The sequence below is a fragment of the Apodemus sylvaticus genome, chromosome 14 (assembly GCF_947179515.1).
Source record: "Apodemus sylvaticus chromosome 14, mApoSyl1.1, whole genome shotgun sequence".
In the NCBI taxonomy this organism is placed as follows: Eukaryota; Metazoa; Chordata; class Mammalia; order Rodentia; family Muridae; genus Apodemus; species Apodemus sylvaticus.
The window spans coordinates 84,649,189-84,665,537 of record NC_067485.1 but is presented as its reverse complement, the minus strand read 5'-3'; the positions used below and the strand labels follow the sequence as shown (position 1 = coordinate 84,665,537).

General features: G+C 45.8%; 1 protein-coding gene across 2 annotated transcripts in view; it reads left to right on the top strand.

The window, feature by feature from the left end:
- The window catches only part of Pfkp (phosphofructokinase, platelet), a 65,038-nt gene that overhangs the window by 44,113 nt on the left and 4,576 nt on the right, over window positions 1–16,349 (top strand). Inside the window, exons 14-19 of one of the 2 annotated variants that reach the window (XM_052156672.1) lie at window positions 569–639; window positions 3,544–3,631; window positions 4,370–4,522; window positions 9,500–9,652; window positions 14,234–14,398; window positions 15,743–15,804. In XM_052156672.1, the coding sequence (XP_052012632.1) occupies window positions 569–639; window positions 3,544–3,631; window positions 4,370–4,522; window positions 9,500–9,652; window positions 14,234–14,398; window positions 15,743–15,804 (692 nt within the window). The remainder of the gene's footprint in view (window positions 1–568; window positions 640–3,543; window positions 3,632–4,369; window positions 4,523–9,499; window positions 9,653–14,233; window positions 14,399–15,742; window positions 15,805–16,349) is intronic. The other variant, XM_052156671.1, reaches the window with a different exon arrangement.

The window sequence follows — 16,349 nt, the reverse complement described above, 5'->3', positions numbered from 1 at the left end:
TGGGAAATATCTTTAACTTTCCTAAAGATCCCACCAGGATCCATTAATAGTAAGAAGTTGACCAAAAATCACACGTCTGGAGGCTTGCAGCATGTTCTGCTCTGTAACTAACCCATACCTCACCTAGCAGGGGAATCACCCCCAATCGCCCCCTAAACGTCATCTACTTAGCAAAGCTCTATTTGTATTTTTTCCTTTATTATTTTTATTATTTTAACTGTTGCTAATTTAAAAAAACATGGTATTCTCCCCCCACCCCCTTTACTAGTGAGAGGTTCTGGCCAGCTGACCTGTCCACTGAGGGCATGTGTCTCGGGTTATGGGGTGGGTGTCCCCCACTTGGAGGGAATGGGCACCCTTACCGAGGCTCAGCATTTTGATTAACCTTAGAAAGACATGCCGTGTCTTAGCAGAGTCAGCACTACGGTTTGCAAACCGACCTCCGGCCTTACCCATCTCTGTGGGAACTCAGCCTGTGAGCATGCAGAACCCTAAGCTGCGTTCAGAGCCTTCCAATTCTGCCTCTTGTTTCCTGCTGCAGCCGTCTGACTCTGTGTTTGAACACTAGATCCAAGAAATCGGCTGGGGAGATGTCGGAGGCTGGACGGGACAAGGAGGGTCCATTCTTGGGACAAAACGGTAATTTCAGAATTTTAGCTCTATTATTTCCATTTTCTGTGTCTGAGTGTTTTGCCTGTGTGTACATCTGTGCGCTCTATGAGAGGTCATTGGATCACCTGGAACTGGAATTAAAAGATGGTTGTGAGCTTCCCTGTGGGTTTTGGGAACCAAAACCTGGTCTTCTGAAAGAGCAGCAAGTTCTAACTCCTGAGCGATTTTAACAAAGAGGGAAGAGGAACATTCTAGAGAGAGTGGCTGGATGTAGATACGATCTGATTTTCTTTAATGAATTCCTAATGTAGCAGGGACACCTGTCTGCCATTGTCCCAGGAACCTCAATTGTATTTTAGGGAGCTGAGAATTAATCTTGGTGCTAGGAAAGTGAGGGCAGATTAGGGTGGACATGTAGCTCAGTGGTTAGAGTGAGGCCTCAAGTTCAGTCCCCAGTACTTAATTAAACAGAAGTTCAGTACCTTGTGGCCCTTTCTCCCATTAATTCCCTATTTCCAACTATTTGAAGAGCAAAACGATATGTGGGAAGCTTTGGTCCCACTCTGGTTGTAAGGTTATGAAGGTTTCCATTTCCGTGAAGAGACAGAGTGACCACAGCAACTTTTATAAAAGCAAACATTTCATTGGGGCTGGTTTTCAGTTTCAGAGGTTTAGTCCAGTATCATCATAGCAGGACGCATGGCAGCGTGCAAGAAGACGTGGTGCTGGGGAAGGAGCTGAGAGTTCCGCATCTTGAACGGAAGGCAGCCAGGAGAGGTTGGCCTTCTTGGACAACTAGGAGGAAGCTCTCTCTTCCCCAGTCACTGGAGCCTGAGCACGGGAGGCGACCTTCAAAGACCACCCCCACAGTGACGCTTCTTCCAACAAGGCCACACCTCATAATAGTACTTATCCCTATTGGTCAAGCATATTCAAACCACCACAGAATGTGCTGTGTTACTGTGTCAACAAGCACGTACGACAGCCTTGTAGGAGAAGTTTGAGCCACACACTGACTCCAAGCTTATTTGAACAGTTGAAGAAATCACCTGAGCAAAGTCAAATGTTCTCCTGATTCACAAAATCCCTCAGTTAGCTCCGTACTTGAGACTAAGGGATTTATTTTTAAGAAAGTGTGTTATGTCGGATCCAACCCCTTTGGTGATTTCCAGGGTGCAAGTATCAATTCCAGCCACTATTGTACCTTGCGTCTGTCATATGGAAGGGAAACAATTTTTAGGTTTTGGGCTCTTAGGTCACTGCGGCTAATGTCTGGGAAGAGCCAAGTCAACTTCCGCTTGTTTCAATATCAAGGCTTCTGGTGTCAGACAGACAGAGGGGACCCCCCAGGGTGGCTTCCCGGCCTTCTGGATCACTTCTCTGCTTCTCTGTGCCGTGGTGTTGGTGCTGTGGATGGCAAAGCCTCGGTAGACTGGTGCTTATGCAAACAGACTCCCTAGGCCTCTGCAGAGGGTCGGCCCAGCTCTGTGCTTTATGGGAGGCAGGCTGGGCTTGGCTGCAAGCAGTGTGGGATGAGCTGATAACCTGAGATACTTGCTGAAGATAGCAAGTTCGCCTGTTTGCCATGTTCCCTTGCTACAGTTTTCCATGTTGAAATAGCTTCATCTTACAACTTACATATGTCTACCAACAGTATAAGCATTTTGTTTGTTTCTTTACACATAAAAGAAAGGTTAGGGCTGGTTGTCAGATAAAACATTAGAGTGGGGCATAAATAGGTTTCCTTTGCTTGGTGGTATTCCTGCTGACTGACTGTCATTTGAAGTAGGTAACAGTATAGAAGTGGGATGTGGGTGCATGTAGTTTTAAGGAGAAATAGATATCTCTGGATATCCCTCTATATAAAGGATATATACATATATCCTTTATAATTTATATATACTTATTATTGTATTTAATATATATTGCTTATCTACACATATATAAAATACATTATATATAAAATATATACATACATACATATATACATGTGTATATATGCAAAGGCGTGTAATTTGGAGAATGGAAATTTCCAAGAGAAAATGATTACTCTCAATAACTGTAAGCTAATGTGTATTTTCTTTTCTTTTTTTTTTTTTTTTTTGGATTTGTTTTTTTTAAGACAGGGTTTCTCTGTGTAGCCCTGGCTGCCCTGGAACTCACTTTGTAGACCAGGCTGGCCTCGGAACTCAGAAATCCACCTGCCTCTGCCTCCCAGAGTGCTGGGATTACAGGCGTGCACCACCACCACCCGGCTGTGTATTTTCTTTTCTTTCTTTCTTTTTTTTTTTTTCCGTGAGCCAGTATAATTCTTTTTGGCCGTTTTGAGAAACAGAATTATGTAGCTCAGTCTGTTTTGCAATTCACTATGTCCCTTTTAGCCCGAGATGGTCTTGAACTCAAGAAACCTCTTATCTTGAATGTTGGAATTTGAGGTGTACACTGCCACATAATGCTTCTGGAGTGAAACGCTTTCTGTCTGCCTGCTAGTTTATTTATTACGGCTGTCTAGACTGTTTGTCTGCCTGCTAGTTTATTTATTACGGCTGTCTAGACTGTTTGTCTGCCTGCTAGTTTATTTATTATGGCTTTATAGACTGTTTGTCTGCCTGCTAGTTTATTTATTACGGCTGTATAGACTGAACTTAGGGCAACCACTGAGCTAAGTCCCCTGCCTTCCTACTTGTGAAAAACGCTCTTTTGGGGACATGATACCTTGGTGATCATCCTCCGGGACTCTACTGCCCTAGTGCTGTCAGCTGTGGAGGCATGGAAAAGTCGCCCCACTGCCAACTGCACCTTTCACACTACGGAACTGAGATATGGGTGGAAGGTGGGAGAAGGGGCCCCAGCTGTGGGTAGAATGATTTCCAAAAAGTTTGTCAGCTTGTGGGTGTCCTCTCACCTCTTGGTCTGTCTGTCTGTCCTCAGCACTCTACCTGGAAAGCACTTGGAGAAGATCGCAAAGCAAATGCATTCCCATAGTATCAATGCCCTTCTGATCATTGGTGGATTTGAGGTATGTTATTGTGTCTCTGTCTCCCTGCTTGTTGATTCTGGAGGTGTGATTGGGAGCCCTAGGTGTGCGTCACATATTCCCCACCTCAGTGGCTGTTTCCTGTGAACTGGGGTTTTAATACGCAACCCCATTGCCCTGAAATACAGAGTAGCAGGGTGGCGAGATGTAGCCCAAGGCTAGCCCAGTCCTGATAAATTAAATTAGCCGAGCTTGTCTATCCTGCTGAAACTCTTTTTGATGTTTTCGGAATTGTTATCAATCTGTAGATATAATTCCATACTTGCCATCTGAAATTTACCGATGATTTAAAAAGGAAGAGGGCTATATACTTAATGTTTCTCTTCAGATTGTTTAAAAAAAAGCCATATATTGTTTAAAAAATTCATAAGGACTATAGTCCTTAATTACAACCTATTCAATGGGGATGAATGTCATAGAAATTGTAAAGAACTTATCTAAAGAAAGATAGGAACTTCACATAACCAGACTCAAAACTGTGAGAGAGTTAGCCTTCGTACTGTATGCTAATACCTCTTGTCCCCTTTATGCCCGGAAGTTGCCTGTCCTTGTCTGTGCTCGTAACTCTTCTGTGTTGGTTCTCCTAGTGGTACCTGTTCTCCTCGCTGTGTACCCTGTGCACTGTGTACCCCACCCCGTGCCTGCTCACTCCTGGCCACATGCTGTCCACGCCCCTCTCCCCCTCCCCTGGCCCTGCAATCACACAGACTTATCTGACAGGCCTACCTGGGACTCCTAGAGCTGGCAGCTGCCCGGGAGAAACATGAGGCATTCTGTGTCCCCATGATTATGGTTCCTGCTACTGTCTCCAACAATGTGCCGGGTTCCGATTTCAGCATCGGGGCAGACACGGCTCTGAACACTATCACAGACGTAAGTGCCCGTGTGCCAGCAAAGCAGGTGCAGCTGACGCTAACCCAAGGCCGGGACCCTTTTATCTACCAGTGCACTAGAAATAGAAATTTACTAATCGGATACCTAAATATTTTTGTTTCAGGAAAGCACATTTTAAAAGTTCCTTTTGGATTCTGAAAATGCTTAATTAAATTGCCCCCACCCCAATTTTTCCTCGAGGGTTCTTCCATGTTGCTGCTAACATGAACTGGCTCCATTACCAAGGCCTGTGGAGTGACAGACCATCCTAGCTCAATTCGTGGTAGACCACTGTGCTGTCTGATCAGATCCTCAACTAAATGTCGGGTTTTTAAATTTTGGCCAAATATAATTGTCTTTCAGCCTATAGCCTCTACATATTGCACTTAAATCCTGTGTCCAACATTGTGTACTTGATGTTTGACTCTAGAAATTGAACCAAATATTTCATAATGTTATTCCATGAACCAACCATGGGCAGCACTTCACTAGGTTTTTGGCTACAGTTATTACTCTTATTTTTTTTTCCCTTTATAAATTGGTAATCTTAAATTGCATCAAAAGTATTGATGCTTTCTTATTACTTTTCTTTCTGCAAAAAAAAAAAAATAGTAACAGAACATACACATTCATTTTAGTGTTACATTTGTAAATTTGTACTTGTTAATTCCTATGGGAGTTTAAGATTACTAAGTCAGAATTCTAAAATTTTTCAGTAACCCTCAAGTTATTTTCCCTGGGAGACCTAATTCTTATACATAATTTTGCTAGGGTTTTGCTTTCTCTTAAGCTCCTGAAACCAAACTCATTTCTAGTACTGGTAAATAAAAGCCCCAAAGCCCCAACGCTCCTAGTGGTAAGTAATGCTTAGCGCTGATTTCTTGCTTTTCTGAATGGCAGAACTATTCTTCCCTCTGCTTACTGAAGCCGAGTGCCTGGTGTCTGTCTCCTTTGTCTATTCCTGATCACTAACGTCTCCCGTCTGTTGCATGCGCTGTCTGGTGACTGCCATTTATTGCTTTTGCCGTTGTGGTTGATGGAGTCGGGCTCTTGGTGGACCTGTTGTCCTTTGTGAGTGGAAAAAAAAGTGTCTCGTCACAAAATGGTCTGGAATCCACAGCTTTGTGCATTCCAGGTGCTGAATTACAGTCTACGGTTTACATTGAGGACTTTATAAGGGAAGCTATAAGAGTGTCTTTTCCACAAGCTCCTGGATGTCTAGCAGAAGCCTGCCTACAGGTGTGTCTGAGTGGTAGCCCCTGGACAACATGTGCCATAGAGAAGCCATCGATGTGGCCTAGTCAGAAAACAAACAAACAAGCAACAACCGTAAATGCATTTAAAGTAATAGGAAACTTAGCAAGTCAGTTTTGAAACTGTATTCTGTGGCTTTGAGTGTGAACTTTGTAGATGGTGACAGTGTCCTGCCAAACTCTGAGTGGTTGGACACGCCTGCATACTGTCATTTGCAGTTTAGTGGGATTCTCTGCAGATGCCTGCCTAGGTGGGTAATTTATCTCCTTGTGGATATTCAGTGTGCACTGTCAGACATGATGAGATCCTCTGTTGTTTCCCTCTTTTTATTACAATGTCCCCATAATTATAATTTATGATTATTAGCTGCAATGCTAGTAATTGTTTTGTCCCAGATTTGAATATATAATATATATGTATTTGAAAATTTGAAACTCAAAATAAGGGAGGAGAAAGGTTATCTACTTCCTTTCTATCATTCCCTGTAGAGGGTTTTTGTGCTGTTTTCTGTTTTCTCTTTAATCTCTTTTTCTTATTCGTTTGCATTTCTCAAAGCCAGTGGTGGTAGGGGAGACTGAAAGCTGAAAGATAGGTAGGTGGCCATTCCTGAGGGCTTCAGGCTCGCACGTGCGTGGTAAGTTGGTGTGCACACGCGCTTTTTATTTTGTTTTTGTGTTTTTTCTGCTCTTTGTTTCTGATGCACCAGGGGCCTGGGTCTTCTCTGTAACCTCAAGGTGGGTGACTAAAGCCAGGCTTGTTGAGATAACCTTGGCGAAGGTGCTGTTGCTCTGGAGCTAATAGCTGAGTGAGGATGAGACTACAGCTCAGAGTCCCTTTGTGCGTCCCCAAGGGTAAAACGCCTAGAACATGAAAAGGCGTGAAGGAAAAGTGTTAATTCTAATAGTCTGAAGTACAACCTGAATTCACTAGGCCAGCCACAGAGTGAAAGTCTTCACTGTGTCTAGGAAAAGAGGGCCTGAAGAGACTCTACCCAAAACACCCATTTCCTCCTGCCGCTGGATCTAGGAAGGCCCTGGTGCAGAGCTGGTGATAGTGCTGCCTAACCTTACTGTGTTGCTTGAAACAGGTATCCGAAAGAACAGGTATCCAATAAGTCACTTGTATCTTTGCTCGTATCTGTTTCTAGAGGATAATAACCTCTTAGCAGTCCCTGGATAACATCAAAGCTCACAGTCCATGGCTGTCTCCGAGAAAGAACCAGCTGTTTGTTCCCTTAGGTTTGGGGGGGTCAGGCGGTTCTCAGCTTTTCCTGATGGTGCATCTAGTGGACAGCTGTGATGGTGAAGGACATTTTGTGTCATCAGAGGTAGGAGAGAGGAATCTTTCATATCAGGAATGTTGTTCACTGCCTTACAGTGTTGGGGACAGTCCCCACCACAGGGGAGACTCAGTCTCAACATATCTACCTACTGTCTTGAGGTAAGAAAGCCTGAGCTTCTCCAGTCTGATCAAACACCATTGCCCTTGAGGGCTGACTATTTCTTGTGAAAATTGTTTCCTCTTCACCAGCAATGATACTCGGGTATAGTCATGTCCCTTGATTGTATCTCAAGGTAATGGATAAGTTCTCTGGACCGCATGTCAAAACAGGCATGTCAGAAGTCTGGTGTTGGTGGATTGAGGGAGGTTTTTTAATGGTACTTGGTTTTATTCCTTACCATCAGCTTCGTGCTTTGTTTTAGTCAAAAAACCCAACCAAGGCATGCTAACTGGGAGCTGCCACTGAACACCAGGATGGTGACATGACGACAGCTCTGAGGGTGTCCCAAATTGTGAGCACTAGGCTATAGAACATTGACCTTAGGTCCCGATAACTGTGTGCCATCCCTTATTGTAGTCTGCGCAGCCAAAATGTCTAAGGTGGCTTTATTGATGTTTTCAAAGTTGTTGGTGGCCCCTGCAGAAAGCAAGACTTTCTGGATGGTTTCGTCAGAGTTTGCTACTTTCCTTGGGTAGGGTTCCCCACCCCCACCCCTCACTTTCAGTTGGTTAGATTGGGAAGAAAGCTCTTGCTACAGAATAGCCATCACCAACAATGTCAGAATGAAGTTGAGACACTAACCCCCTCCATTCCCCACCTGCCCTCCTCACACATCCCTGATCCCCACATCCCTTTCCAGCCCAGAGGAAAGGCTCTAGTCTGTCAGGCATGTTGCCTACTTCCCTCTGACTTCCAGTGGGAGGGCCTCTCAAAGACATTGCTTCTTTCTGTACAATCTCTTCCTAATGGAACCTTGCAAAGACGCGGTCCTCAGCAAATAAGAATATTTTCCTGCAAAGTTCTGAGGAGCCTAGTAAACGTGTGGGGCACTGACCAGTGGGTGTACCCAGATGGTTTTCACAGTAGGCACCATTTTGAATGCAGTCCGTTGTAACAGCCATAACCTTAGCACAAAATGGCTAAAGCACATGGAGAGCAGCCAAAAGACTCAGTGCCAACTGTGAGTGGAGGTGGAGGTCTGGAAAGGAAAGAAACCCTGTCACTGGCCAGTGCTGGCTGCCCAGTCTGACCTATTGACTGACCATACCAAGGACTAACATACCCAAGGTCTATAACCCACTGTCCAAAATCCTTGGAGCACACGGATTTTAAATTTCATGATTCAGTTGCAGAAAGATGGTATAGAACCATGTAACATTTATCACAGCCACCTTGTAGGGATGCAGAGTCCCATGCTGTAGTCAAATAATAATTCTGCAGGAACCTCTACTGATGATTATACTAAGAACGATAAATAAGATTCATTCATGGGTCAGACTTGCTATCCACTATGATCTAAAAATACCCTACATACTGTGTTGGGAGCTGCCTGGATTCGGGAACTGTGGGTGAGTAGACCTGTACCCGACCACTAACCCAGCTTTAATATCTGAGGCAGGTATTGGAAACCTCTGTAGACTAACTGGTATACAGAGGTTTCCTCTGGTATACTCTGGTTTAAAATAGAGTCAGGCGGTTTTAATTTTCATTTCGAAGCAGTGCCTTAAGTTCCAAGTGATTTATGTTGCTTCATGTAAATGCTGCCAAAGTCCCAGGAAGGATTTCCCTCCAGGAGGGAGACACAAATTTCTAACAGTGAGCAGAGGGGCACACAGACGCCGATGTGGGTCCTGGGGTAGACCTGCAGGTAATGTGAAGTGCATGTCTCTTTTCCTGTCAGCCTTTGGCGGTGGTGTAGTGAGCCAGCTGCACTGGTGATCCCAGTCATTTGATGTTACCCTCGCAGCCCCATGCTCCTCCCCACTGTCCACCTCCACCCCAAGAAGTGTTGGAATAGGCTTTGTGCCACAAGGCCCCAACCTCCTTCTCATCCCCCACCTCCTCTTTAATGCTGAGAAAGGAGCAGCAGTTCCGTCTAATGACTAACCCATAATGCACCTCTGTCCCCTCAGCCTGCTGCCTGCTTTGCTGCTGCCTGCTTCACACCACCTTGACTTGTCACTTGTGTCTTCTTCGTCCTGCGGGACAAGAAGGGCAAGGCTGAGGGAGGCCCCCAGTGGCCTGGGAATAGTGGAAGCATGCCCATCACCTGCTCAGATGCCAATCCTGGCCCCTCATGGGCTCCACTGACCCATGGGGACCAACTTCCTGCTGGTTACTTGTTCCCTCCCTGTTATATCCTGGGAATTACTGCCCGCACTCAGTGACTTGGCAAGTGTTGTACCAGCACCTTGCTAACTGCCATGGCCCTGCTGCTTCAGGGTTATCACGGTGCCATCATGCTAGCTGAGGCTCGAAACAACCACGAGGAGTTTTGCATCCCAATATGTGTTTTGCCTGCCACTATTAGCAACGATATCCCTGGCTCAGACTTAAGTATCGGTTCTGATACTAGCATGAATGTGGTTGTCGAGGTAAGAGACCTTCTGTTTCCATTCTCACTTTGCTTTGCCTGAACGGGATTTTTCTTCTGCACTAAGCCCTCCTGACAGCTCAAACTCTCAACCTGTAGTCTTTAACCTTCACCCGGTCCCACCTTAACTAAAATTGAAAAAGATACCCTTTCATGTTTTTCAGAGGGAATAAGCCAAAATGTATCTTTCCCACTTGGCCACACCTTTGATAATAGGATAGTGTTTCCTAGTTTCTCGTGGTGAGAATCCTTGTCCTTTATTTTTTTAAATCAACATGACATGCTCTATGCTGGCCTCTCTGTAGTGTTTCCGTACGATCTGAGCAGGAGAGCTGTGGACATCACATCTCTTAAGGTCCGCTGCTTCTCTCCAAAGTCCCTTTGTTACAGTTGTGATGTCGGGGGAAGGTTACAGAACAAGTGTCAGGAGTGAGCACAAAGGATTGGATCTAGCTACCCTGTAAGTATAAGTATGGCCAGAGTAAGCATGGTCAATATAAATGTTCAACTAAGGAGCCTGAGGCTTACAATGACTTCCCAGTGAGCTGAGAGGCATTCCAGGAAGACAGTCACTCTCTGAGACGAAGGTGACTTCACCTGCTGCAAGTGCCCAGTGTGGTCCTGGTGTCTACATTTGTAACACAGGTAATGAATTGAATGCACTAGGTGCTTCTGAGACAGGGGGATGGCTGCTAGCTCCCTGAGTCCTTTGCTGCTGTTAGTAGTTATACAACAGTCGAATGGGTGGTGGTCAAGCATGGAGGTTGACATCTTACCATGCTCAGCTCCTTCCTCCCTGACTCAAAGGCAACAAGCTGGTCTCTTGAGATGTTCACATCTTAGCTGGTGCTAGAGCAGTGGCTCTCAACCTGTGGGTCTCAACCCTGGGTGTTCCATATCGGATATCCTGAATATCATATATTTACATTATCATTTATAACACTAGCAAAATTACAGTTATAAAGTAGCAAGGAAATAAGTTTATGTTTGGGAGTCACCATAACACATTAAAACATCATGGAGTTAGGAATGTTGAGAACTGCTTTAGAGTTTACAGGGAGTTTTAAACATCAGAGAGATTCCTTGTATCCCAAGTTCTTTCCTCTAAGTTAAATGACTTGGCAGCAAAAGGGGGGAGGTGCACAGCTGGAGCAAGCCCCCAAATCTTCCCTTAAGATCCTAGCATGGGACTGTTTTTTTGTTTTTTTTTTGGTTTTGTTTTTTTTTTGTTTGTTTGTTTGTTTAGTTTTTTGGGTTTTTTTTTGGATTTGGTTTTTTCGAGACAGGGTTTCTCTGTATAGCCCTGGCTGTCCTGGAACTCACTTTGTAGACCAGGCTGGCCTCGAACTCAGAAATCAGAGTGCTGGGATTACTGGCGTGTGCCACCACCGCCCGGCAGCATGGGACTGTTAAATAGATGGACGTACTCTAGGTGTGTCCCTGGTAACCTGTCTGTTGGCGTAGCTCGTAAGCAATGTGGAAGCTCCCCTTTAGTTTGATGACTTTGCATGTTAGACAGAATCACAAAGAAGCCTGCAGGTTGAACCCTAGTCACTGAGTGCCTCAGGGCGCAGACACAGTCCCGAGCTTTCTCCTCGAACACCTCTGTCGACAGGTGATGTCTATCACAGGTAGAAGTCCTAGATGACCCAACATGCTTCCGCCTCCTGTCTTAGACACTGGCTGGAACCACACTGGCTTCTCTGACAGGAAATGAGGATCAGCCAGTTCTCTCTGCCAGCACGTAGTAGGACAGGATTCTCTCTGTCCGTACTGCCCAGTCCCTTCCCTATCTGAACACTTACTTGAGTTCTTCAGGAAATACTCTGAAAGAAAGTTATGGGGTCAGGGGCAAAGAGGGAAGGGAGCCTCTTATTAAGAAGACATGATTGCTCCCACATTAATGAATATAACCCTCTAAAAAAGATCTAGGTCTGTGACAGCCTCACCTTTCAAATATGTTACTGAGAAGACAAGTGTGGGTAGTGGACTGGCCAAGATGTTGGAACTGTAGCTAGACATTCTTCCTCCAGCAGTGGTCCTCACAAAGGCCTCCCCCAGAGAAGCACCACTCGATGATACCCTTGGAGTTCAGTTGTAGCCTAGGATGCCTAGGAGGCAGTTGTAGCATGAGGCCTGAGCCCTAAATGGCCAGAAGTCAGGGAAGCCCTCCATGTGTCACCAGCACGTGGCAGATGGCCTTGGTATCCTGGCTCTATGTCAGTACTACAGAAGGAGCTGCACACTTCAGGTGCAGACTGGGTAATGAGAGTCGAGGACGAGTGTCCACAGGCAGAGGCAGACCATTCCAAACCCGTTGTTTTTTCCAGCCGTGGGTAAGCAGAAAGCCTAGGCTCTGTCCATGTCAGGCTTCATCTGATCAGTTTGTTTATGTCTCATCAACAACCCATTCGGATCAGAGCTTAGAGATGCGTGTTATCAGTCCTGGGGACCAAGGGAGTCTTTCTTAGTAATTTTCTTGAATCATTAAGTTGAATTCTTGCAACGTGATTTTCTGGATTAGTGGACAATGCAATGGGCATTTGGGAAAGATTAAAGTGGAACATTAACCTGTGTGGTTTGGCTCCTCTCGGGGGACTGGACACCTGCCTCAGCAGATCTGCACTCTTCCTTTACTTGTAGGATGGTTCTGTAACAAAGACCACACAGTGACCCTTTCGGTCCTTGAGCTCTGTGTTTCTAGAGAATCCAGGGCTTCCCTCCCACCAAAGCACATAGAGGGCGATTCACTAGAGAAATTACAGATTGGAATGCTTTTCTTAAAACCCATGTTTGTTCATAAGTGTGACGATCAGTTAAGTACAACTCGAAGCGATCATGTGCTAATTTCCAAATGGCTCCTCCGACTTCAGTGCAGACCCTCTTCAGTGTCCCCTAAAGATCTGTGACTGTTGCAGTCCCAGGGCCCCTTCACCCTCATGTTATCACTCTCCTCCTCCCTCCTGACTGTGGGTGGGCACTTTTCTCTTCAGTGTTAAGCATCTTCTGTGTTGGAGGCACAGCTGGCTGGGGCAGGAACTGTAGTGCCCGTCCCCCATTAGCCCCGTCCAGGGCTCCTGTCCTCCAAGGACTTCAATCTAGAGAGGAAATATCCAAATCTAATAAGCACACTTTACAGGAAGATGTACTAGGGTGAAGGGAGGACACAGTCACGAGGCCCTTACCAGAGGGACTGTTGCTCCGAGAGGTCACATGGTGTCTTCCTGAGGAAATGACTTTCTAACTGGGTCACAGGTTGCAGATAAGAGAGCAGGAAAGAGCCCGAGTGAGTTTCTTAAAATTGTAATAAATGGCTGTATACTTGGTATTAGCCTAATAGCCATTTGCTCACAGCTGTGACGTGCAGAAGTCAGGGAACTGAAGTCTCTAGAGGAGAGGCTGTTCCTGTATCTTCTGCTTTCGAGACCTGTGGCCCTGGCAGGCCATGAACCCCAACCTCTGTTGCATCATCTCAGCTGGCACAAAGTCTCTCACCCCTTTGTGAAGTAGCTTAGAGTAGTTTCCGTACACTGGCTTCTTTTGCTCCTTTACAATGGTACGATGACAACCAAGACTCTCTGAGATGATCCAGAATAATCCCACCTCACGATGTAGAAGAGGAGTTGCAGGGAGTACGAATGGAATACCTTTAGGGTCTTCTATATTTACTTCTTCACTGTGCCTGAAACCTACCGTGTGAAAGCCCAGGGAGGGTCAAGAGAGCAGCATATCTCTGAGCTAGCATGTCGCCTGGAGCTGGGAGCTGGACATGGAGCTGGGGATTGGCAGTGCTGTGCATCCCATAGCAGGCTTCCGAGCAGTGCTGAGGGGGTTCGAAGAAGCAGAGGACACCATCAGGTTTGGGCTGTGTTGATGAATCTCAGTTTCCTTGGAACACATGCAGAGAAGGAGGTAGAAGGCTTCCACTGATTTCTGAGGAAATTGGCACTTGCTCTGCTGCCACAGGTGTGAGGCAGTGGGTGTAGTCCTAAACCTGGGTCCTTTTGGAGAAGTGTTGGTGGTGAGTTTCAATATGAGGGTACCTGGAAGAAGTTTCTGGGTGCCTTTGTCCGAGAAGCTGTTCTTTTTGAACAAAGCTGCTCTATATGAAAGACCCAAGGATCTACCCAAGATAAACAAAACGTCCAACATACAAAGAGCTTTTCACATCAGAAAAGTAAAGAGAGAAAATAGGGAGTTAGATCATCAACATTCCCATAGAAATATAAATTCACATCAGCTAAATATTGACTTGCAAAAACAAAAAATCCCATACTTTCAGCAAAGACATAGTCAAGCAGTCCAGGAAGTGAGCTGTCTTGAGTGCCTGGTCTCCAGGGTAACGGCCTAGCCAGGGCCCCACCGAGGGTGATCACAGAGATTCTAGCAGGCTGCACCTGAGCAGTTTTGCCACTGTGCCTCTCTATAGCCAGTGCTTGCTTGCTTCTGCACGCGCATGCTCGGGGTTGGTGGCGGGACATGCTGCAGTTTTGGGGGAGGGGGGGCAGGCCCTGGGCTGGTGCACGTGTGGCACTAGCCAAGGTCCTGGATTCAAATGACGGATCTCTGTGTCCGCAACCAGACGTGTGACCGCATCAAACAGTCAGCCAGTGGGACCAAGCGCCGGGTGTTCATCATTGAGACCATGGGCGGATACTGTGGCTACCTGGCCAACATGGGGGGACTTGCAGCGGGAGCTGATGCCGCCTACATCTTTGAAGAGCCATTTGATATCCGAGATTTGCAGGTACGTCAATGACTGCATGTCATGCATGCTTGACTTACTAACTCCCCATTAGGTTTTCTGAAGGCTGGAGAGATGGTGTTGCAAAACACTGCAAGCTGTTCCTTTTAGAGTTGTCATCTTCAAATCCAGATGCTTGTACTTGAGTCTTAGAATTCTTTGGATAGGTGACCATGACTAGGTAGAGTTAAGGGCCCTTCTTGTGTGTGTGTGTGTGTGCAAATTTATTTTTATTTTGTACATGTGAGTATTTTGTGTGTATGTGTGTATGTGCACACCCTCAGTAGCCAGAAGAGGGTGGCAGATCCTCTTGATCTGGAAATAAGGATGGTTGTAAACCATCATATGGGCGCTGAGAACAGAAGCTGGGTCTTCTGCAAGACCAGCAAAGTGCTCTCAAGGTGCTTAACACACACACTCTCTCTCTCTCTCTCTCTCTCTCTCTCTCTCTCTCTCTCACACACACACACACACACATACATCACATACTGTCTATGTATGTGTATGTATTTGTAAATGATTCACTATTTTGAGAAACATGAACTGCTTTTGCAGTATTCGGCTTAAGTCACTTGAAAAGACTTGTGTAGTGGGACTCAGTGTTTTGAACAACATCCCTTCGGCCTTCTGAAATGTTGACATTGCCCTGCTTTGGTTTCCTGTTGTTATGACAAAATACCCAGGCCAAAGCAACTTAAGGGAGAAGGGGCTGATTTCACCAATAGTTCCAGGTCATGGTCTGTGTAGACATCAGCAAAGCTGGGACTTGAAGCTGCTCTCATGTGTAGTCAGGAGCACAAGAAGAAGACATGCATGTGTGTTTGTGCTCAGCTGAGTACCACCTGCTTATAGTTCAGAATCCCCTTCCTAGAGAATGATGCGTCCACAATGAGTGCCTCTCCCCACCACAATTAACCCCCATGAACACACCCATAGGCCCAGCTTAATCTAGACAGCACAGAGACTCTCTTAGGTGTTTAGGGATGTACCACGTTGACAGTGCACACTCACCATCACGGTCTTGAACATTAAATAAAACTGTGTGGATTAGGCAAATGTATAGAGTAAGTATTTTAAAAAGGAAAACCTGGTTGGAGGTGGGGCAGTATTCATTTACCAAGTATACCCAGTAGCATAGCCATACCCCTTACTCATTCCGTACTTGTCTGATTTACTAATTCCGTCACGTTTCTCATCCCCTGCACCCCTGTGCACTGCGACACACACCGCCAGAACATTTACACACAGCTGACTGCACGTGCTTACACACGGTGCTGCATTCTAGCATACACGGTGTCATTGTAGGTGCCAAATGAGTGTACTGTCTGATTAAACAATCTTTTCCAGGCCAACGTCATGCACTTGACAGAGAAAATGAAGAGCAGCATCCAGAGGGGCCTTGTTCTCAGGTAACAGAAAGGGTTTCTGGTCTTCCAGTTTAGGTGTAGGGTCTTGGATAGAAGTTGCTGTGTGATTTGAACCCTAGTAGGATCTTTCCTTTGCTACTGGTTCTGTGAATGCTAAAGAAGCACAGGTTTCTTTAGAAACCTGAGTTGTTTAAAAAAAAAAAAATCAGGTCTTCATTTAAACAAAATACCTTTTACTTTTTATTTTTGCTCTATAGCCTTTTTTTTTGGAGGGGGGGGGGTTTGAGACAGGGTTTCTCTGTGTAGCCCTGGCTGTCCTGGAACTCACTCTGTAGACCAGGCTGCCTCACACTCAGAAATCTGCCTGCCTCTGCCTCCCGAGTGCTGGGATTAAAGGCCTGTGCCATCACTGACTGGCTTGGAATTATTTTCAAGACACTTGCACCTCATTTCCTTGAGCCCCCTGGCCTTTTTGAGGAGACGGAAATGTCCACAGCCAGGGTAGGGGCAGAGATAAAGGAGGCTGATGTGGCAAATGACTGACTACCTTGAGCCCCAAGGCAGGCTGGCTGGCTGGAGCGGTTCTC